This window comes from Callionymus lyra, chromosome 3 (assembly GCF_982586985.1).
Source record: "Callionymus lyra chromosome 3, fCalLyr1.hap1.1, whole genome shotgun sequence".
In the NCBI taxonomy this organism is placed as follows: Eukaryota; Metazoa; Chordata; class Actinopteri; order Syngnathiformes; family Callionymidae; genus Callionymus; species Callionymus lyra.
The window spans coordinates 15,541,428-15,564,783 of record NC_141820.1 but is presented as its reverse complement, the minus strand read 5'-3'; the positions used below and the strand labels follow the sequence as shown (position 1 = coordinate 15,564,783).

Below are 23,356 nucleotides of genomic sequence, written 5' to 3'. Positions count from 1 at the left end.
AGTGTTTAAATTTAATTTGTACATATATATATATATATATATATATATAAATAAAAATGCTGAAATAAATGTTCTTCTTTTTACATTATTAAACATATTCTTATATCCAGAATCATCTTTATCGCCAGTTGTCTATAACAAAACAGGGATTTTTAAGATTTATATGTAAATGTAAATAGATAGATAAATGTTTTCTTTTTCTGGAATTTTTCAAAATTGTATTTTATTCAGAATCCGGATCATGTTTTATAGCTAGTACTGTGAAAACTAGAAAATATTTTTTGTGTTGAAGCGTTTGTATCTAAATTTAAAAGAAAAGTTGATAATTTTTACCTATGTATATATATATATATATATATATATATATATAAATGTTGAAAAGAAAAATGGACAATCTGCATTATTACAAAAGATTATTTTATTCAGAACCATGTTTATTACTAGTGGTTTAAAATCAAAACAGATTTATTAATATTGGCCAATTTATCGAAAAAATGTATATATTTTTTCTTTTTTTAAATATATACGTATATCTATTTTTTAAATATATGAATGTTTAAAAAAAACTAAATGAAAGTTGTTGTTTTTTTGCATCATTCATAATTATTATTATATTCAGAATCATGTTTATTATAATTAAAGAAAAACTAAAAGAGTATTTTTTAATATTAGATTATTTTTCTACGTATTATACATTTTTAAAGATTTTTCTCTTAAGATATAACTAAGTGAAAAAAATGTAGGTAGAAAAAAAATCAATGTTCTTATTTTGGCATTATTCTAAAATACTATTATATCCAGAATCATGTTTATTCACAGTATTATTATTATAGGCATAAATTGTTGTGTGCATTTTTATTTTAACTACATTACGATTCTTAATTTATCTTTATATTAATGTCATATTATATATTTAATGATTGTAAAAGGAGTCTCGGAGTCAGAAAGTAGGTGGCGCCATTTGTTAATTAAAATTGACATGAGGTTTTGTTAAAAATTATCTAGTTTTTAATATATATATATATATATATATATATATATATATATTTCCACAATATTGTGACAGAGGTAGGAACAATATTCTTTGTCGGGGTAGTGTTTTTATTTTCACGATATAACCATTAAAACTTTCACAAAATCCAATATCATCTTTAGGAAAATAGTGTTGAACGTATTTAAAATTTCTTCTTTTTTTTTAATGGAACGTTTTTACTTATCACAATTATAACATATATTTACAGTATATTTTTTTCTCTCTGAAATTGCACCTGTTCTTAATTACAAAATGACAAAATAAAACATCAAAAAAAAGAAGTTACAGTTGAATAAAAACGTAGTCACCATGTGTTTTGTTTCGACATAGTTTGTGTCAGTACTATAGTGGCCATCAAGTGTTTCCCATAATCCTCTCTGATATCAAAATACTTTTGACAATGACTCATCTATGTTGAAATTGATGAAATGTGCAATCTTGCATTCATTTTTTTTTTTAAAAGACGGCTAAAACTAAGAAACAACAGTAACATGATAAAAAATAAAAAACATAATGCACTTTTGCACTGGTCGATGAAGCTTCATGAAGCCTCGCTGTCGTGGGCCACTAGGTGGTGCTCTTGGTTGAAACATAATGTTCATTAAATAAACCCAACGTTTCTAGAGCTTACAGTGGCCATCGTGTGATTCTCAAAACGACGCTTCATGAAGCTTCGATCGCTTCGTAAAAACACGTGACGACAATCAATAGCAACGACGGATGTTGAATACAAGGCAGGCTGGTGAGGACACTTGAGGACAAAACTACTGATGTTCTGAGTGTAGTTTAAGACGAGAGGACGGTGACGACGACGACGACAAGGCAACATCTGGAATGTACACTTTCACCAAAAAAGTTAGTTCCACTACGCCATTACATTTTCCCTTTTTACGAAAACACGCCACGTTTCATAGTCATGTGTTGATGAGGCTTCATGAGACAGTCGATGAGGTATCATGATACAGTGTCTTCATTTTCACTAGATGTTTATCCCAGTTTGAAAATTTGTATTATTAGATCAGAGTCAACAGTTTTAAATCAGAGAGTGACATCTAGTGGTCTTTCAAAAATGAAGACACTGTATCGTGATACCTCATCACCTGTTTCATGAAGCTCCAGCCGTGGCTAAGAAGGCTGGCGTCAGCGGGTCGTTCTCATTCACAGGCGAGCTTGCTGTCGAAGCTGGACAGTCCGATGGCGAAGGCCTGCAGGGCGCACATGGGGTAGTTGAAGTCCAGCGTGAACGTGTCCTCGGCCACTCGGCCAAACTGCATGACGATGTAGTCGGCTGGAGGGAAGACGGAGAAGAAATAAGAGGCTAAGCCACAAGAATAAGAAAGTACATTAAAGAAACTAGTGATGTGTTGATGAGGTTTCATGAAACAGTTGATGAGGTATCATTATACAGTGTCTTCATTTTGAAAGACCACTAGATGTCACTCTCTGTTTGAAAATGATGCGAAGTTTTCATTGAATTAGTAGCAAAGAGTGACATTTAATACACTGTATCATGATACCTCATCAGCTGTTTCATGATGCTTCGTCAATCCAGCACAATTTTCTAAACCTATAATCTAAGGAAAGTTAAAAGTTCCTAGATCACCATGTTAAATAATGACCAAAAATGTCGAAAACATGCTGAACATTTTTTTGGAAAAGTTCGTACACTACAAAGAAAAATAGAAAATATATAATATAATATTATGTTATATAATATATTATATAAATGATGATAACAAAAAGTCTAGTAATGTTTCTTTTTTCAATTTCTTTCTAAAAAAAATCGCAAAAGATGAATATAATAGCAAAAAAATTAGGTTCCAAAAATCCTAAATCCTTTTTTTTTTATTTATCTTTAAAGACAAAAAATATTTATACATTTCTAGTGAATAAATAATGATCAGTTGAAATGAGTTATAACCAGAATAATAAACATTTTTAATGTCACTACAGTAGTGGAAGAATAATGAGGCATCATCAGGTATCATGATACAGTGTCTTTATTTTGAAAGACCACTAGATGTCACTCTCTGCTTTACAATCGTTAGCTCTGATCTACTAGTTCAATAAAGCCTGACATTTTTTTCAGACAGAGAGTGACATCTTGTGGTGGTTCGAAATGAAGACACTGTATCATGATACTTCATGTTCTGTTTCATGAAGCCTCATCACAGCAAGATTGTCGTTTTTAGTCCCTCTGCGAGTTGAGACGCCTGACGCTCTGAGCGACTCACGGTCGTTGTCGTGAACTATTTGGAAGTTCTTGACGGACGCCTGGGTCACGCGGCCGTGGAAGTTGAGCACGTAGGACTGCGTGTCGTCGTTCCAGACCGGAGCCTTGTTGTGCAGCTCGATCAGGTTGTCCAGCGTGTGATTCTGCCACCGGCTCAGAAGACTCTGCTGCTCCTGCCGCCACAGAAGAAAAAAAAAAGCCACATTATTAGCCAAATAACTCAATATTAGATCAAGTCATTTTTTTCCCTCACATTCTGGGGCCTCACGGGAACTCGTTCGAAGTTCATGTTCATCCCGGGGATGATGACCGTCATCTTCCGCGGCCCTTTGAATCCGAGGACGTTGGTTTCCTGAACAGACGGAACGAAACCATCAGAGTCACGGTCTCGACGTGAGCCGAAAAGAAGGTCTTCAAACTCACGTAACAGATGGCAGCCAGCTCTTGTCGAGTGTTGCTCTCCTCCAGGAGCGTCCCGGGGTTCTTGCAGGGATTGCTGCCGTTGTCGTAGACTGTGAACTTGGTGCCCATCAGGTTGGATCTGTTGGGGAAGTGGTTGGTTTGAACTAGTTTTATGACCTGAATTTAACTGATGTATCAGCAGTTTGTGGTTTTTTATTTAATCTTGTCGACGTGAGGGTTCTACGTCTTAATTTAACATGACTGGATTACTCTTTTATCAGGGGTTCCCCAACCTTTTATGCGCAACATGTTTAATGTCAGTATTAGTTTCCAAGACCCCCAAGAAACAAAAATACATCTCATAATAACGTTCAATGAACAGAAGCCCCGCGGAGATTTTTCCAAATAGTTTGTGTTTAACTTATTTTCACTAGTTAATAGGGGTGTAAGAAAATATCGTTATTACGATATATTGCAATATTTTTATTCCCAATATTGTATCAATATTTAATAGAACTGTATTGATATTTAAAAATATCTATATTTTTTTTACCTTTGAAATAACATTAAAGTTATTTTATGTTTTTTATTTCAATAGTGTGTGTATAAAAGACAATCATTCAAAATTTTGTTTTACAATTAACACTCACAGCGTTTATTCATTTGTGTGCTGCAATTAAACCCCTGGCCACTAGTTGGCAACATTCGTCCTTTCCTCGGTGCCGAATTAACAACAAGACCAATAGAAATGGCAGCAATGAGTTAAAAAAGAAAAGATACACCAGAGTCCAGCAGCTTTTAAATCTGTTTGAACTCATTTTGGATTTAAAACAAAGTATAGGTTAAAAATTAAATACAGACAGATACTGGATATTGCATGTTGATCCAGGTTGTTTTAGACTTTTAAAGCACTTACTTACTGACTTCATTGTCTAAGTTAATATAAGTTGAAATGTTTTGTTAATATTTTGAGATGCACTTTCCTACAATTACTTTCACATTTGATTAGAGAAAGTTGCTAATGTTTTTGTTGTAAAAGCCAGAAAAACTGTTTTGATATATATATTGTTGTTAATACAGTATCGCAATATATGGCAATATATCGTATAATCACACATGTATCGTGCTATGCATCATATGGCAAGGTTCTTGCATATACAAAGCCCTACTAGTTAACATACAAATTGCCTCAGTAAACAAGTCTCTTGACATCTTAAGAGTCACAGACTAATGTTGTTACTTTGGGGAAAATCTATTGTTTTTTTATTTTAATAAAACGCCTTTCAGACAGCAGTAATTAATTTATATTGTATTATTAGTTCTGTGCTTTTAACTGTCGGGGCCAGGTGTTTGGGGAACCACTCGTTTATAATTCATAAATACTTATCATAACGCACCAGAATGACGTGTCTATCTCTGCTAGCGTTTCATAAGAACGGCACAAGGGGGCGCCAAATACACATGAAAACGAATCTAAATTGCCATGAAGGACTATATTGGAAAAAGAGCAACTTGTTACATCCAAAAGTGATGGGAATGAGAATATTTTAACTGTATAAAAAATAGTTTTTCGGATCCACACAAAGCTTTCAAAGAGTGTGACTATACCTCAGTTTTCCGATGAAACTCTCTCCCTCTCTGGACAGATCCGTGGCATCCACGGAAATGAGGTAATTTGACGTCTTACTCTTTTTCCTCTTGCGTCCTGCTAGTAAGAACACCTGACAGAGAGAGAGAAAAAAAAACAAGTCCAGGATGAATCGTCCATCCCTCAAATCGGGCCCTGGCAAACGAATTGTACGTGGACAGCAAGAGCTTTACGATAAAGGTTAAGCTCCACATTGAAGTCTATACTGATAAACTGTGTTAGCATCGTGAGAAATGCACGCTGATTCAAAGTTTTTTCCAGTTTTATAGCAAGCACCAATAGAAAGTGTCAAGAATGTATCTGGAAACTTCAGAAAACAAGACCCTATTTAATGAAAAAGTCTGTAGTGAGCTGCATAAATGTTTAAATAGCCTGAAATCATTTAAAATCAGACCGTTTTAAAAGGATAACTAATTATTGATGAGGCAACAAGTACACAGGCCCCGTGTGAGATCGAGTTCGACAACAGTGATCTCAACCGAACACCTACTCGTTTGCCATCTTCTCGTTCCAAGTGCATGAAGTAGGTCGGGTACAGACCGCGGTCCATCCCTTTCTTGTCCCTGCTGATGCGGCACTTCACGATGACGCCGCGCGGCGCTGGACGCAGGACGAACTCCTCCAGGTTGGTGACGTCGAGTAGCGAATTATCCGCCGTTGGAGACGGTGTCGACGCTTCCTGTACACAACGAAGGTCGCCGGGGTCACATCTCTCAGTGTAGTAAGTAAGTAAGTAAGTCAATTTTTATTTATATAGCGCTTTTCCAGACCAGGGTCACAAAGCGTTTAAACAATCAAAACAATATTCAATAAAGTATATACTTTAAAGATCAAGATAAAAACTGATAACACAACAGGAGTTGTCAAGGACACATCCCTGTTATCCATTCAGTCTGATTACATTTCTACCTCGTGGCGGGTTGATGAGGCTTCATGAAACAGTTGATGAGGTATCATGATACAGTGTCTTCATTTTGAAAGACCACTAGATGTCACTTTCTTCTTTATAAACGTGGCTCTGATCTACTAATTCAATGAACAAGCCCCCTCAAATAAATGTTGTGCCCCCTCAAACTTACATGTAAGTAAGTAAGTAACAGCACAATGCCCCCTCAAGATTTATGGCTGCCCCCTCATACATGCCTGTCTAGACCCGGCCCTGTCAATGAAACCTGGCATTATTTTCAAACTGAGAGTGACATCGTTCCACTACGTCCATTACATTTTCCCTTTTTTTACGAACATGAGCCACGTTTCATAGCGATGTTTTGATGAGGCTTCATGAGACAGATTATGAGGTATCATGATACAGTGTCTTCATTTTCACTAGATGTTTGAAATGATCCCGGTTTGAAAATAATGTCAGGTTTCATTGAATTAGTAGATCAGAATCAAAGGCTTTAAATTAGAGAGTGACATCTAGTGGTCTTTCTAAATGAAGACACTGTATCATGATACCTCATCAGCTGTTTCATGAAGCCTCATCAACACTATATCTCAAGTCAAGTCAAGTTCTTTTATAGTCAAATATGCATGTATTAAGACATACAGCATAAGTTAAATTGTGGTCCTCTCTGACCCACGATGCAAAACATGAATACGGTTGAAAGGACTTAACCACAGACACACTTAACACTTAAAACAATTAAGACTTATTAATTAAGGTAAGGTAAGGTAGAACTTTATTGATTTAAATTGTTTTTTTCCAATAGCCACAGCAAATACAGCTTAAACAGACATTAATTAAGACATCTAAGAAAATAAATAACCGACAAAAAGAAATAAATAATCAACAAACTTAAATAATCAACTAATGAATGAATATATACTCCCTCTGTCAAGCATACTGAGCTGCCGTCACTCACCTGGTTGTCTTTCCCACTGGCGGCGGACGTGGGCCTCGTCCCTGATGCGTTCGGGGACAGGGAGCCGGGTCGCTCCTCCTCCCTGCTGTCTTCTGGCTCGCTGGACTCGTCGAAGTTCAGGCTGCCGGACAAACCTGAGAAACACAGCAGAGGATTCTAACTCCAGGATATCTTTCTGTACTTTTGACTGAACTATATGGAAGGATACATGTTCAGGGTAAGCTGACAATAAGTAGAGATAAGTGATGGGTTGTATGAGGCTTCATGAAACAACGGTTGAGGTATCGTGATACTAGGGGTGTGAGAAAACATAGTACAGAATACATCGCAATATTTCCTTTTATCATACTGTATTCAACAGCACTGCCAAATCATACTTTATTTCAAATCATACTTCTGTATGTTTCATATTTCGATAAAGTCTGTGTATAATGATCTTTTTTTAATTTAAAATTTGCATTTGTTCATTTTTGTGTTGCAATTAAACTTCAGGCCGTTAGGTGGCAGCAATCATGACGTCCTTTGCAGTTAAAGGAACAATTAAATCCTGATGACTGAGGACGAGAGGATACAGTCGACTCCAGCAGCAAGATGTTTGGACACAAGTGGTTTTAAAAAAAAAGGAAGGCAGTTACGTACAACTTCATCAAGGGTCATGTGGTCTGTAAATTCTGTAACACTATAGTCTAGTTTTGGACAATACTTATCGCAATAAAATATCGCACATAAACCTACATGATACACACACCTTCGTTTTTAAAGACCAAATGATGTCAATCTTAAATTTGAAAATTATGTCAGGTTTCATTGAAAAAGTAGATAAGAGTTAAAGATTATAAAGCAGAGAGTGACATCTAGTGGTCATCCAAAATATAGACACTGTATCATGATACCTCATCAACTGTTTCATGAAGCCCCATCAACCAATCGCAACATTTCTTGTTGCAATATGATCGTATCAAGTCATCTTACGTGGTTAACTCAAATTAAAGTAGATTACTGTTAGTGTTGAGACGCCAGTTTTTAAGACAAGCTAAGGAAAGTAGAGAACAAGGAGGTCAACATTTTAACAGAGATCTCCAATAAGAGTTGACCTTATGTTGTAGGAAATTAATTGATGGGATTTTTCGATGAAGGAGGACAAACACAGACATAATTAAGATACTGTGGATTATGCCTTGTAGACAAAAATACAACATCGTGATCAGACTTCCTGTTTTCTATACACTTTCTTCGGCCTGAGACCTTAACTTCTAAAACACGTTTGGCTTCTTGTGCGATTGTCTCACATTGAAGTCGCTCCGACTTCTCCAATTCCGTCTCAGAGAATTGATGTATTTACTAAGGATTAATTTAAGCCTGGTAGACTTGCAGGGGTATTTACAGAATTTAACTACAGCGACCCCGCGACTAAAGTCAATCTCATTTCTGTTGTTTCCTCTCCAGCGGTGACTCCTGGGCTCCAATTAAAGCACCGAACAGATTTGTGTAAGCTGCTGGCTGACACGACCATCCATGTGGAAAAGTCAGCGAGGTCTCGCACGGGGGGGGGGGCTGGTGTGGACGGAGGAGAAGGGGGCGGGGGGTCCTCCAGGACTGTATCGAAGTTTTGCATTCATTCGACGATCACAGGAGCCAATTTTAATGCCAGGGTCTCATTATTATAGCGCCTAACATGTGAACCCGTGGCCTCTTTGGTAGAGCTCATGTCCCCGCGCTAGCTCACGATCCGCCGACCATTAGAAAACTTGACAACATGCCAATAAACGTGGACGGTGACAGCTCTAATGATGCCGCGTTAACAATGGGACTTTATTATAAAAAAAACGACCTATTTCTCAGTCGCCGATCGGGACTCGCTGCCAGGAATTCTGTCGCCCACGCGAGAGGACTTTGAGGATCTGTGAAATATTAGGAATCTTTACCTTGTTTTTGTAGCAGTTCGTGAATGTCTGGTTTGGCCTCGAGCAGCATCTCGGTGTCGCCCTCTCTCTCGGGCTCCTCGGCGGGGGCCGGGGACTGAGGTTGTTGCTGCGACTGACTCACCGACACGATTTGAATTTTCGCCGCCTTGTCGGGCGCGTCCGGCCCGAGGAACGCCGCCGGACCGTCGATACCTGGACAACGAGAATCGGCAGATCTAAAGGATACACTGTTTCCTCCTCAAATAAACGTGATTGTCGTTCTCTCCCCGAACCTTCCATGATGACATCACTGGTGATGTTTGAATGGGACTCCACGAGCGGTGCTTGTTCCTCACCGCGCCTTGTGCGGTTGCGTCTTGGCCGGGCTTCTGGATTGGGCTGCACCATCAGAGGTTCTTGTCTTTTTCTGCGCTGTTTCTGTTCCAGCAGTGCCCTCTGGGAAGAAACAAAGAAAGAAATTCTGGAATCTTTCTCGTTAAGCATAAAAATACAACATTAAGCAATCCATTAAACAAAACTTTCAAAAGACCAATCAATAAATTATGTTCTGGGACCTTTTGATCATCGTTTTAAACTCTAGACCACCATTGACTTTTGAACCAACATCTGTTTTATCTTCACTTTAAGAAGCCAAGTGTATCCAGGCCTTAAAAACATCAACAAACATTTTTACAGGCTTTAAAATCTCAGAGTGCCCTATAAATTAATGACTTTACATTAAGGTAAGGTAAGGTAAGGTAAAACTTTATTAATCATTAAATTGTTTTTTTCCAATAGCCACAGAAAATACAGCAATTTTTCATAAAACAAATCAAAATAAAATAAGAACAAGAACAAAGAGGAATAAAGAGAAGATGATACAATTACAGTACATTTTAATCAGTACAATAGAAAGAGAAAAAGTGAAATTAATTCAACATAAAATGTTTAAAAAAGGAGAAACAAAAGAGTAAAAGAATTGGTTGGGAAAAAATAATTAAATAATATATATGTATAAATAAAATGTTATATAATAAATAATTCAATAATTTAGTTTTTCAATTTGTAATAACAGCAACTAATATATTAATAATAATATTTTTTTATTATAAACAGTAAAACTGATTGGAGACTATTAGGAAAAAATTACGTTCATTAAAAACATTACAAAAAGGTTTATATTATTATTCTATTATTGAACTATTGTGTTAATATCCCAGCGGAAGAGGAAACGCACGTTATTTTCATTTCGTAAACCTTTGTTCTTCCGTGGTTTTTAATTTGTCCTACGCTAATGAATGCACCGTTGCCGTCCCTACATTTTTGAACGCCCCATTTTGATCGCTCAAAGCGTATTCATATGTATTAAATAAGAATGACTGTGTCAGGCTGCCATGATGTTGTTACTATATTGGAAACACGTTTCTTACATCAAAATTACAAAAAAATATTTACTGCAAAAGGTCATAGAGAAGAGTAACAGGAAAAACAGAAGTTAGGTTGTCAATCTAATCTCTATAGCCCAAATTAAATTTGTTGAAATGACAGGTCAAAGTTGGTGGAAATGCTTTTTGGGGCCACAAATTAATCTAAATGTCATAAAGATGAAAAAACACAAAAATGTTTCAGCGTTTCGTAACCAGCATTAGATTTTATGAATATGTATTTCATATTCTCTGCTAGCCAATTTAGTATTTAATGAGGGATCACTAACAACCCGAGTGGCCTCGACTATTTATTTTGCCAAAATTTTGCCAAACATGTTATTAAGGTGGTGTTTAAGGTCAACTGGAATTATTTTTAGACTAAAAAACTCAACATATTTTATACAGACAGTATTGTTTTCTAATATTAAGATGCCAAAGTCATTAAATAAGGCACCAATGCTTAACAAGCATTGATTAAATTAGCATTAAACAGAGTTTTTACTGTGAAAAGTGAAACATATTCATATCAAATCAAAAGAGGCTTTAAGAAAATGTGAGTTATTACATCAGTGTATGACCTCATGAGTCCAACTTCAAAACAAAGTAAAGAAGGTGTATACATTTGACAACATCTGATAGTTTGTAATATCAATATTGTTGTATTTAATTAACAAGGTTTCTTAAAGGGAAAGGCGATTGGAAAGGATGAAAATCACGAACCAGTTCCAGTGACATCCTGATAATCCAGCATCAAAATTTCACGTTGTTTGATGTTTAAAAAAACGATATCGTCCAAACAAACAAAAACTTGTCCTCCGATGCAACAGGGTTTTGCCTCTGAACCGAAAAAACGAAGCCCTGGGCTTGTGTTTGTGAGAGTGTGTGTGTGTGTGTGTGTGTGTCCACGGTTCTGAACAGAATAATGCATAATCAGTCATTAGCAGTGGAGTGGAGAGGGGAGGAGAGGTGATGACAGCGGGGTCTTGTTATCCAACTGTACTCATGAATGTTGTTTTCTACCTTTGTCACTTTTTTTATAAACATTTTTATAAACGAACAAAATGAAGATTTAGCTTAACTTCTTTAACAGGAAGTACAAGTCAAATTGTGATGTTCTCTTTCTCAATTTTACAGTTTTGTTTTTGTTGTTCTTGTCATGAATCCTTTACCATTTTTTTTATTTTGGTGAGATCACTTTTGCTTTTTGTTACTCTGGAATGAAGGCGTCAGGTGCACGGCTGTATCTGATTTGAGGCGATCGCTTCCCCTTTTCTTAAGGAGCTCCAAGGCAGGAAGAGATCGCCAGTCGATCGCTTCTCATGACAAGGTTTGGATCCACTTCGATCGCTTCCCGAGACTTGAATCTTTGGAAATTACCCGAGTCTGTTCCTGACGTTGTCAGCTTCTTTTTTGTTGTTTCTCTCTTTTTTAATTTGCCGGTCTGAGTTCTGTTCTCACCATGCCCTTTCTTGTTCACTCCAGATTTTGGATTTTGTTTTTGCCCATATTGGAGCACGTTTTGGATTTACGTTATTAAAGACACCGACTTTTGGATTTAGTCTTTTGTGTTTCTGCTTCTGGGTCCTTTGACGCTCCCCCCGTCACAGTTCCTTCCTTCAAAATAGTCGTACTTAAACTGTAACTTTGTTATGATACGACACTTTAAATAAGATTGAATTAAATTCATCAAAAATTTGCATTAAATTCCTTTTCTTCAACATCATTTTCACTTTTATTGGATGTATATGTATTATTTTTGTTTTTTGTTTATCCCTTATCTTATCTTAAACTTTGATTGTTCAGTCAATCAACTTGTTGGGCAGGATTCTCAAGATGTGTGAGATGTCACAACACACAATTTCAGACCTTCTATATTCAAATTTTAATCTTTAAAATCTGCGGGAATATGGACACGACGCACAAGCTAGAAGCACCAACAGGCGAGCAGTAAATCCTCCTCTTGCTGTGTTCGGCTCTGTGTGCGATAGCGGGGGTGGCGCCCCAGAAAAGGTTTGGGATTAAACCCAAAAGACTGAAAAGATGAAAGCGAACCAATTTTGAATACAGAAGATGGTCATGGCTCGATAAAATATAACCAGCAACCTCGTTTTTTTTTTTTTCAAACTGAACCTTAGTATGAAATAAATCTTGAAAGCCTGTTGAAGTAATGAACTCATGTTGTTTTCAACAGGGATTACCGTGATTGCATGGTCATTGTAAAAGGAAATAGTGGGTCCTTACCTGCTTCTCCAGTTTCTGCTGCATGAAACTAGCGCTGTCATCTTCAATTCCACTGAAAACACACACAAAAAATACTGGTTAGAGAAAAGGTTTCATGGTTTTTTAGTTTATCGCATTTTCCACTTCACCACGATAAATTCCTGTTTTGTTCTGACATCACTGGCAACAAAGATGATCTGATTCACTGATCTAATGTGATGGGATATTAAAGTAAATCCAAATTAAATACTCAATGTTTGTGCTAAACCAAAAATGTGGTTTCTTATATCCAACACTATAGGGTTAGTAATACGGACAACGTTTTATATTGTTCAGTAGTTAAGTCACTTCAAATACTTGTATTGCTCTTTTGTAACAGTTGGAAGTTACGAGTGTTTGATTTATCATGTTTCATTATCGCAAACTGTTGAAAGAAACTTGTATGTGGTCATTATTCTTGGAGGCTTAGTGTGGGAGCAGAGGTCTGTGTTGCTTGGATACAAGGGGGAGAGAAGGAGGGAAACACTACAATATAACAAATATTTATTGCTGTATACTGCTGATAAGTATTGGGAAAATAAATTATTAAAGTAACTTGAAGTAGAATCACATTATAAAATTACAGGATGTTTTTTTTACTTGGATTTAACTGTAAACAATATATATTAGAGTTAAGCTAACGGTAGCACAAGCATAAAAGTTGCCAATAAAGTACAGAAAATTAAGAAGAAATTAATGACAGTACATTTCAAGAAAAACAACCATATATCGCCGTAATCTTTATACAGAAAAAAACTGGGAAACAGTATTCAGTGATTTATTGTGATCATCTATTTGCCTGTTTATTTCTGTAAATGTGAACAGGACATTTATTATATTAAACTAGAATAATTACACTTCAGTGAAGGCTTATGACTTATGGGCTCATACAAAATGGTCTACTCAGTTCTACTTTACCATTAAAAAAATGGTGGCAATGTTTTCGAGTAATGAAACCTAAATTACCAAAAGTACTACATTTCATTGGTACTGACTGATGGTCTCCTATTTTTATCAGAGTCCACTAGATGGCAGTCTCTGCACTTTTCCTTTTTGTTTTTGAACAATTTTTTTTGTGGTGCCTTAATTTGGAAAATGATTCCCGGTTTTATTGAATTCATAGATCCGAGCCAAAGATGAGGAAGCAGAGAGCGCCATCTAGTGGTCTTTCAAAAATAAAAACACTGTGATACCTCATCAGTTGTTTCACAAAGCCTCATCACTACAGTAGTTCTGACCACTTCAAGCTGGATATACTCACTTTTTTACTTCATTCATTTAATACTTCTCAGAGGAATTAATGCAATGCTTCAGTAATCCTTGGAATTAAGAAGATCCTGGTGAGTGTGTTTGTTTACCTTGTCGATGTGTTGTAACTGGACGAGCTGGAAGGTCTTCAGATAAAACAAGGATGGAAACAAAAGAGAAGGTGGAAATTAGATTTGGGGATAATATAGACAAGGTTACAAACAGTTACATACATAGACATATATAATACATTCATTTTCATGGGGGGTTTCCTGTCCCCCTCCTTGTCCTCCCCCCTAAAACCTATAAAACATAAAGATCTTGCTGCGACACATCTACTAATATATATATATATTTAGATATGCATTGATAGTTCTTAAACAAATGATTTTGTCTATTCGTAACTCAAAGTACCATCCGGGTTTCATTACGTTAATCCTTAGAGAGTTAGGAACAAATCAACACAGCCATTGTTCCGGAGAAACAACCCACGTCAGGCGCCTCGTCGCGGCTGTAGGTGATCAATGTTTCATCAGTCGGTTACAGCTTGGGTGACTAGAGAATACTCCTGCTGCCCCTCTTGCTTGTGTCTCACTGGACCGTAACCATGGAGATCCAGACGCTATCCACATTACACACCTCCGACAGCATTGATTAAAAACCTGCAGTCGATGCTTTGTAATCATAGGCCCGAGGCTTAAGCCCTGAGCCGTGGAGAAGAGACGTTGAACTGCGGGGACGGAAGGCTTTTAGTCACAGTCGAAACTAGTAAAAAAAAAAGCACCAGGACGATGGATAACTCTGCCAAGAGGCTTAATTCACATGGCTCCATGAAATGTAAAACAACATCCATTATTAAACATTTGGAGTTGAATAAATAAACTCAGGTGAAGGATGGAAACAGTAGGTTTTTATTCTATCTTTCTTCTTTTAAATCAATATTGTGCTGTTGAACATATATAACAATAGTGTTTCTCACACCACGATCAAATAACCTTCTTGGCAGAGGAGGAAAAACAACGTACAATGTCATAAAAACACATTCTGGACTAACTTTACAGAAGTATTGTGTAAGTATTCTCTACTTTTCTAACCGCAAAACTGATTTTGTGTAAGGGTTGGAGGTTATCCTAAAAACATATTTTCAGAAAAAAGGCGATAACCATAATCAATTGTTTCTTAATGAGTTAGAAATTAAATTAGATTAATTTGTAATGAGTGAAATCAATAGACCTGTGGGATTAGGATTCGTATCTCATGAGGTTTAAAGGACCACGAACACATAGAAAAGGGTCTCTACAAAAAAAAGGACTTTTTAATCTGAGGAATTGAGTCATATCTTTTCCTTCAGGACATTGATAAGAACTGAGGTAATAGATAGACCTTACCTGTAGACCATATGACATCTAAAACCGAATTAAAGTATATGTTTGTAAATGCTAATGAGTTGTCAAAAGTGTCGAAACTTGAAAAAGTATCTTTACTAAAATGTTGCATCCAGATACTTATTTTCAAAGGTATCAATATGCAAGTCTAACAATGAGGACTCATTGTCAAGCTTGGGTTTGTGAAACAATATCTGTAAACAGCAAAGCTAACTCCGGCCGTTGTTACCACCAGAACCTAAACAGTCCCTAGACTGAGCACGGAATAGAAGACTTTCTGAACACTGTGTGAGTGAATAGTTCTGTTCACTTTTCATTGTCAGGCTTTTTTTGTAACTGCCGCTGCTGAGAATACAGCACTTTAACAGCATAATGATCACGTCAACAAGTTCGCCCACTGTCATTTAGGTTATTGTTATGTACGTTAAGCATAGCCGAGAAAGGAACACTTTACTCTTGTGTTGTTATCACAGGCCCAAAAACAAAATGTATATCACAAAAGTAAATTTAGTTTTTTAACAGGCTTGCTTGCCTACTATATAGATGTGCATGACATACCATTCATTCATAAAATATCATTTATTTTATTCCCATTATCTTAGACCTGATACCTTAGACTTAATATCAAAGTTGCAGTTTTCTCGGTTTTTTTTTATAATACATATTAAACATGTGATTCTGTTCATTTTTAATTGTTAATTAATTTTTTATCCTTGCAATCGAAATCGGGTTTTCGAGTATCAAATAATGTCCTGCGTATGAGTATTCGGTTGAAAATGAAGAAGGTTTTTAACAAAATAAATGACTTTTTAATACAGGGAATTAATTAGCTTTCTTTTCTTTCAGGATATGGTTTAGGGCAGGGGTTCCTTATAGGAGATCATAGTCTACCTGTAGAGCTATGGCTGGGAACTTTTGGTTCTTTTGTGGCTCCGGCCGGTCAAAGCAGGAGGCCGTCAACAATGAGTCGGGTTCTGCTCGAGGTTTCTGCATTCTAAAAGGAAGTTTTTCCTCGCCATAGCTCACTGTACAGTGTTTCGCTTCTTGCTCTTTGTTGAATTGCTGGGATCTATTTTTCCTTAATCAACTATAGTCTTACTTCAACTGTAAAGTGTCTTGAGATAACTTTGTTATGATAAGACACTTTAAATAAAATTGAATTGAATTGAATTGAAATGCTTCGATACTACCAAGTATAGAAACATCCTTCGTCTTTGGGTGACAAGTTTTTATATCCATAGGTCATCAAAACTTGATAAAATGAGAATTTTCTGAATAGAAACTGATCCGTGACAAAGGCAGCGAACATCAGAATAATTTGTCACTTGTTAGCAAGTGTTTTATTGCACTGGAAATTATTTATTTATTTGTTGTAAGAAAAGAGCTTGGAGTAGCAATTTACTGAACCTTGAGATTTGTAATTTGTGTAATAGCCTTTCTTTCATTTCAGAATTGATCTCATAAAATTTGTATTGAGAAAAGTATTGTCCAGAAACAGGCATCACAGTGAAGGTATTGCTTTTAGTACCTGTATTGAAATCTATACCTAGCCCTACATAGGGCACATGACATGAAGTAACCCAAACCAAAGTATATTTTGTGAAATTCTGATGGGAAACAAAATAAACATGCGTTTAGATATTTGTCCAAACATTATTCAATAAACAAGATATATATTTAGAGAGTCACATTTAATGTCTTGAAACAACCATGCATCAAGCTTGGATGTGTGTTTATTACGGAGTCTATTTGATCACAGGATCTCTAATCAAGCAGGTATTTCTCAAGAGCATACCTGGAAGAAGGCATGTAAATCACCCACTCTGGTTACAGCACCGTCACACGGCAACAGTCTGAATCGGTAACAACGACGGCGAAAACATTCAGAACATCTTTGACGCCTCCTAACAAAGGTGGCTTGCTACAGGAACACAGAGAGTGCCTGAAAAGCTAACTACTGTTTGACCGGTCGACTAAAAAACACACACGATATTGACGGAAAAACTAAAAGGGTCTACCTGTAAGACCACCGGCTGAAGACCGGCCGGGATCCCCCATTATCGACGGTATCCATGAGGAGGGGGGGGTCAGGTATGACTAATCAAACGGTGAAAAGGTACACCTGTGTCTGATCTAGGTGTTGCTGTGGTGTACACCTAAGCCCGGGCGAGCTCGGCCCATTATGTCACTAAGACACAGTAGCGACGATCCACCCCAGAGAGCTACTGGCAGATGTCAGCTGGAGGCTTAGGGCTGTTTCCATGACTCCTCTTGTAACACATTGAATAAGCTAAAGTAGTAATATGGCAATAAAAAAAACACACAACATACTCCCAGTTGACAAAACTACCAGGCCTCACAACACGTTCATTCTTACATTTTTCTCATATTTACACGTCGTTGCTGCGAGGACATTTTGAAAACCTGTCTCAATTGTCAAATCTCCACAATAAGAGACTCTCTCTGAAAAAAAAATCAGACGTGGTGAGAGGACATCGGTTCTAGTTGCTAGGTAACCAGAAGAGTCCCATATTATTTATTTTTTTCCTACATGGTAATGAGACAGGAAAATAAGACGGCTCAAGAGGCGATTAGAGGCATGTTTGTGTCTGTCCGTCCTGAGAGACGTGGGTGAAATGACAAACGAGGTAAATGATGATAAGCAAAGGGAATCGCTCACCGGAGGGAATAGTTGTTGAGCTCCAAACAAATGATGGAAATAAACAGTTGATAATTACACTGCTTCCCCCAGGGACATGGGCTTTCTTCTATGACTTCATATTTTACAAGACATATAAAGCGCCATCAGTCTACAAATTTGAAAAGACCCATTCTTTTTTTCTTTTTTTTTTTAAAAAGGCTAGTCCCTAGTGTTCCTATTAGTCATGTTTTGTAATGCTTTAAAGAAAAGTTGAGACTGCATAGACTAGTGATGTGACGATGCATCATATTAGGTTTCAATGACCACTAGATGGCACTTGTCTCATTTGTAAGTCAGTAAGTAAGTAATTTATATTTGTAGAGCGCTTTCCAGACCAGGGTCACAAAGCGCTTAAACAATCGAAACAATACCCAATAAAATATATACTTAAAAGGTCAAGACAACACTGAGAACGACACAAGAGTCTAAGAAAATCAGGGAAAAGCCTGCAAGAATAAAAATGTCTTGTTTTTTTTTTTTCAAAGGAGTCCCTAGACTCCATTGTTACATTAAACCTGACCATAGCCCAATAAGTTATGATTTAGTAGAGTTCATTTGTCAGTTTGTTAGCACAATTACTTGAAAAGTATTTCAATGAAATGTTGATAAATTGTTGATAGTGGGACAAAAAAGCGTGTGCTTCCAAATTTACATCTGAATCCAGGAAGTTTTTTATTAAGGATATACTGACCTGAATGCGTCTGTTGTAGCTCATGTGCCATGCACTGTTCAGTAATAGTAGACAAAACTAAATACATCAACTGGATACATGACAACAGTGTGCCGAAAAGTTTTGTTGGTAATTCAACATTGTTTTTGGGTTACTGAGTTAGATTGCCAGCTCTTTGACATTCAATATCATAATATGGTGGTTAGGACTGAAGACTTTTACTCCATTTTGGATTCAATTCCTGGAGTCACTTTATTGTGTCTACACAATTACAATTCTTGTAGTTATCGCTAGTGATGGATTGACGAGGCCTCATCTTACTTACTCACTTGTGAAACAGCTGATGATGTATCATGATACCGTGTCTTCATTTTGAAAGACCACTAGATGTCACTCTCTGCTTTATAATCGTTTACTTTATCTACTATCTCAATGATATCTGGCATAATTTTCCCTCATCAGCTGTTTCATGAAGCCTCATCAACACATCACTACATATGGCATTTATTTTCCCTTGTAAAAAAATATATTTTGGTAAAATAAAAGGGAAAAATAGATCTTTAACACACTTTGTATGTTGAGTGACAGCAAGGTTTTGATTTATGATATTTAGCTTTGATCTACTAATGCAATAAAAACTGGTTTTGTTTTTTTTAAATGAGAATGCCATCTAAGAAAGTAAGTAAGTTATATTTGTAGAGCGCTTTTCTAGACCAGGGTAACAAAGCGCTTAGCGATCAAAACAATATTCAATAAAATATATACTTAAAAGATCAAGATAACACAGAAAACAACACAAGAGTCTCAGAAAATCAAGGAAACTGGCTATTCATTATGATACAGTATCTTTACTACACAAATGTCTCAACCCATCACAAGTGTAGATTTCACCCTTATCAAGCTTCTTGTTGTTATTTATGCTAACATTTGTTTCTTCTCGCCTTGAATGGACTATTGCAACAGTTTATGTTCATGTCTTAACAAGAAGGAGCTCACTCACCTGCAGTTGATTCAGAACTCTGCAGCGAGAATTCTGACCCGCTCAAGTAGAAGAACTCACATTTCTCCGATCCTAAAAACTCTTCACTGGCTTCCAGTTTCTTTCAGGATCATCTTACTGTCAGATCTATTTATGGTCAGGCTCCTCTTTACATCAGTGATCTGATCCAGTCTTACACCCCAGCTCGGGCTCTGAGGTCTGTGGATCAGAATCTACTGATGGTTCCTGAACATGGTTCAGGACCAGAGGAGAGAAATCCTTTCAGACTGTTGCTCCTAAGCTTTGAAACGATCTTCCTCTGTGTTTGCGCTTGATGGAGTCTACTGACTCCTTTAAGAAACATCTTAAGACATTTTTATTTGTTCAGGTTTTCCTTGATTTTCTGGAATTCCTGTTGTGTTCTCAGTTTATTCTTGACCTCTAAAGTATATACTTATATATAAAGCGCTATATATATAAAAAATTACTTACTTACTTACATTTAAGGTAAGGTAAGATAGAACTTTATTGATTTACTAAATTGTTTTTCCAATTAGTCACAGCAAAAGAGAACAAAGAGAAATAAAAAGAAAGAACAATATGACACAATCTAAGTTTAAAGATAAAGAACATAGATCAAAGACAAAGGATACAAAGACTAACATAGAATAGAATGTCAAGATACTTTCGCTCCACTCCTTGAGTCTATTAGTGTTGCATCATGGGAAGAGCATTCTCTGGACTCACTGATGACAGTGTTCAGAGGATGACTGTCATCATCCATGATGGGCAGTAGTTTGTCCAGTGATCTCCTCTCAGCAACTGTCAGCAGTGAGTCCAGCTTCATTCCAACCACAGAACCAGCCTTTCTGATCAACCTGTCCAACCTGTTGACACTCCTCTGGACACATTCCCACCCCAACACACCACAGCATAGAACAGGACACTGGCCACCACAGACTGGTAGAACATGCAGAGGAGCTTCCTACAGATGTTAAATGATCGGAGCCTCCTCAGAAAGTACAGTCTACTCTGAACTTTCTTATATACATGGTCTGTGTTGCAGGACCAGTTTACTGTCCAGCCACACATCGAGGTACTTATAGTTGTCAACTATCTCCACCCCGTCGCCTCTGATGGACACTGGACGTGGCTTTGTCCTGGACCTCCCGAAGTCCAAGACCAGCTCCTTGGTCTTTGAGGTGTTCAATTGCAAGTGGTTCCTCTCACTTCTTTTTATTATTTATTTATTTATGTATTACTATAATTTATAATATTATATCTACAAGGCTTTTTAGGCACCAAAGGTGACTTTTTCCAATGCACCACAAAAAAATGAAATCCTGTTTTGTTTAACAGGCAATAAACATGATTTGCTTCATGCTCTTCTTTGTCTATTGCCCGGTGAGGGGCGGTCTGGTCCCAGTGACTAACTCACAGAAATAAGTGGAAGATTAACTATGACTTCGACACCAACCAGACATATGTGAGACCGTGTTGCATAAGTTAGTATTGCCAGCCATTGTGAAGAAAATATTTATCTGATAACATACAAGATACAGTATGTGTATTACATATATATCTTTAAAAGTATATGTAATGATTCTCCATGTACACTGATATAAGTCAAGAGGCACAGAGAAAGAGCCCTGGTTACTTGCTTACGTGACTGCAACAGACAGACCAACAAAATTGGTTGTAAATAATCAATCTCATAGATACAAACTATTTATATTCACACACACAACCGGTTTCAAAGGTTAAAAGCACATTTTCTTCCGCTTGTAGTATCAGTAAATGTGTTGTATTTAACCAAAGTAGTGGATACAAGATGGATATTATTGATTTATTTACTCATTTTTAATCACTCGGTTTCCCATGGGGTCTCTTTAAAAAAAAAACAGGAAATCACCTCTAAAGCAAATTAAAAATAGAATGTAAGTTTTGTTGAGAATTTGATGCCAAATTTCATTTGCATCTGTAGAATATAAAAAAAAGAATTACATCCCAAATGTAAGATGACATTAGAGGGCAAATTTGAATTGTATTTGCTCCTTTACCACTTTAAACACATACTGTTTTTTTTTGGTGTCACTTTATGTAGTTCTGAGTCATCACAAAGGAGTTTTACCACCTTTTAAATGTTGAATGAACTGAATATAGATCACTTTTCCACCACAGTCGCAAGGATGACATGTGGTTATTGTGTTAAAAACGTGTCTTTCTACACATGTTTCTTAATATGTACACGTTGGAACATGTGGTTTTGAAATACTTGGTCACAAACATAGATATTTTCTCAATAAGTGATCATGACTTTTTTTTTTTTATCGCCATAATAAAGGGATAAAACAGTAAATGCCTTTATTTGTTAATATTTGCTTTGGTTTAAGGACCGACAAAAGTTGATTGAGTGGTTGAAGACTATGAAAGCTCTTTTCTCTTTTTCTAATAAATAACAACAGTACTGTTCATATCCCACAAGAAAGGGTCACGAAGATGTCACCAGTCAATAACAAAGCAAGGCAATTTAACAGTCAATACTTTGACAAATAAAATCCATTGTATTTGCTCCCCCTTTCAAGTGTTTGACAGTAAATAAATAAGATGTATAGATGTATAGATGGAGCCAATTGCATCCCGGCATTTGCCTTCCTGGTGACTTTAAAAATGATGACAAGAAGCTCATTTTAATGGTCTGCACGACTATGGTTTCCTGTGGCTTTTGAAAAGAATGCGACGTAAAAAAGGGAAGCATAAACGAAAGAGCAACATGTTCCAACATGACAATTAACCTGATACAATTCTTAGCGTTTATTGAAACGTCCTGTTTTATGGCGAGGGTTTAAATGGATTCAATGTCAAGAAATAGTATAATAGAAGTATAATTACGTTTTAAAGTATAGCAGTGGGTGTAAAATAAGCTTAGATACGAGTGTCAATTGTTAAATTAACCTTTTTTATCGCTTTTTGGAAATCAAAACTCCATCTTATCGTCATCTTTTAATAGTTATTGTTATTCGCTGCTATTGTCTTCGGTGTTTTCAACCAATGTTTACCGCCACATAACTCTAGTGTTTTTGCGTGTATTATGAATAAATGCGTGACAACACAAATCATTTTTCCACGAAGCTGTGTTTTAAAACACGCCTTTTAAATGTCGTAAGGAGCTAGCGTTAGCATTAGCTACAGTAGTATTGTTGTCTTTTATACAAAAAAAAAAAGTTGTCGGCCACCGTTAAGTTTGTTTTCCACGTCGATTAAACGTCTTCCGTGTCAAAATCCACGTCTGCTGTGGGATCGACCTCGCGTCAAAACGTTATTATAGTGTTATACGCCTTACCTTATGCTGTAATAACTCATGTTTGTACGCCGTTGCTAGGGAGAATCCTCATGCAGCAGGACTTTTTTTTAGTCTGTGGACGCCTCAGAAGAAAATGTGGTCCCCTAGTTACGGAACGCACCACGAACGCGCTCTCCTATTGGCTGGTGGTAAATGAAGACGCGCTCCTATTGGTCGAAGATTCTTTGACGGGGGCGGGATCTTGTTTCTTTGAACAATAAACCTATGATGATGATATGAGATAATCTTTGTTATAAAG

General features: G+C 36.6%; 2 protein-coding genes across 3 annotated transcripts in view; both read right to left on the bottom strand.

Annotated features, from left to right (window-relative positions):
* The window catches only part of LOC148083378 (cystine/glutamate transporter), a 216,213-nt gene that overhangs the window by 172,615 nt on the left and 20,242 nt on the right, over nt 1-23,356 (bottom strand). The window lies entirely within an intron of this gene.
* tulp3 (TUB like protein 3) lies at nt 1,081-23,175 on the bottom strand. 2 transcript variants are annotated; one of them, XM_087786577.1, is made up of 12 exons: nt 23,098-23,175; nt 14,130-14,165; nt 12,754-12,805; nt 9,379-9,541; nt 9,107-9,298; nt 7,182-7,315; nt 5,807-5,995; nt 5,277-5,389; nt 3,690-3,807; nt 3,520-3,618; nt 3,268-3,439; nt 1,081-2,321 (listed from the first exon to the last, which is right to left on the bottom strand). In XM_087786577.1, the coding sequence occupies exons 1-12, from the start codon at nt 23,115-23,117 to the stop codon at nt 2,188-2,190; spliced, it is 1,422 nt and encodes a 473-aa protein (XP_087642703.1). In that variant the 5' UTR covers nt 23,118-23,175; the 3' UTR covers nt 1,081-2,187. The 2 variants fall into 2 exon arrangements, with proteins under 2 accessions (XP_087642703.1, XP_087642704.1); XM_087786578.1 differs by lacking the exons at nt 12,754-12,805; nt 14,130-14,165; nt 23,098-23,175 and adding an exon at nt 11,233-11,306.

Excerpts from the sequence above, each read along its gene's own strand:
- tulp3 (XM_087786577.1), bottom strand. The coding sequence starts at position 23,117 with ATGAGTTATTACAGCATAAG. Across the intron at positions 9,299-9,378 it reads CAGTGATGTCATCATGGAAG|GTATCGACGGTCCGGCGGCG; the intron begins GTTCGGGGAGAG and ends CTCGTTGTCCAG. Across the intron at positions 3,619-3,689 it reads AGCTGGCTGCCATCTGTTAC|GAAACCAACGTCCTCGGATT; the intron begins GTGAGTTTGAAG and ends CCGTCTGTTCAG.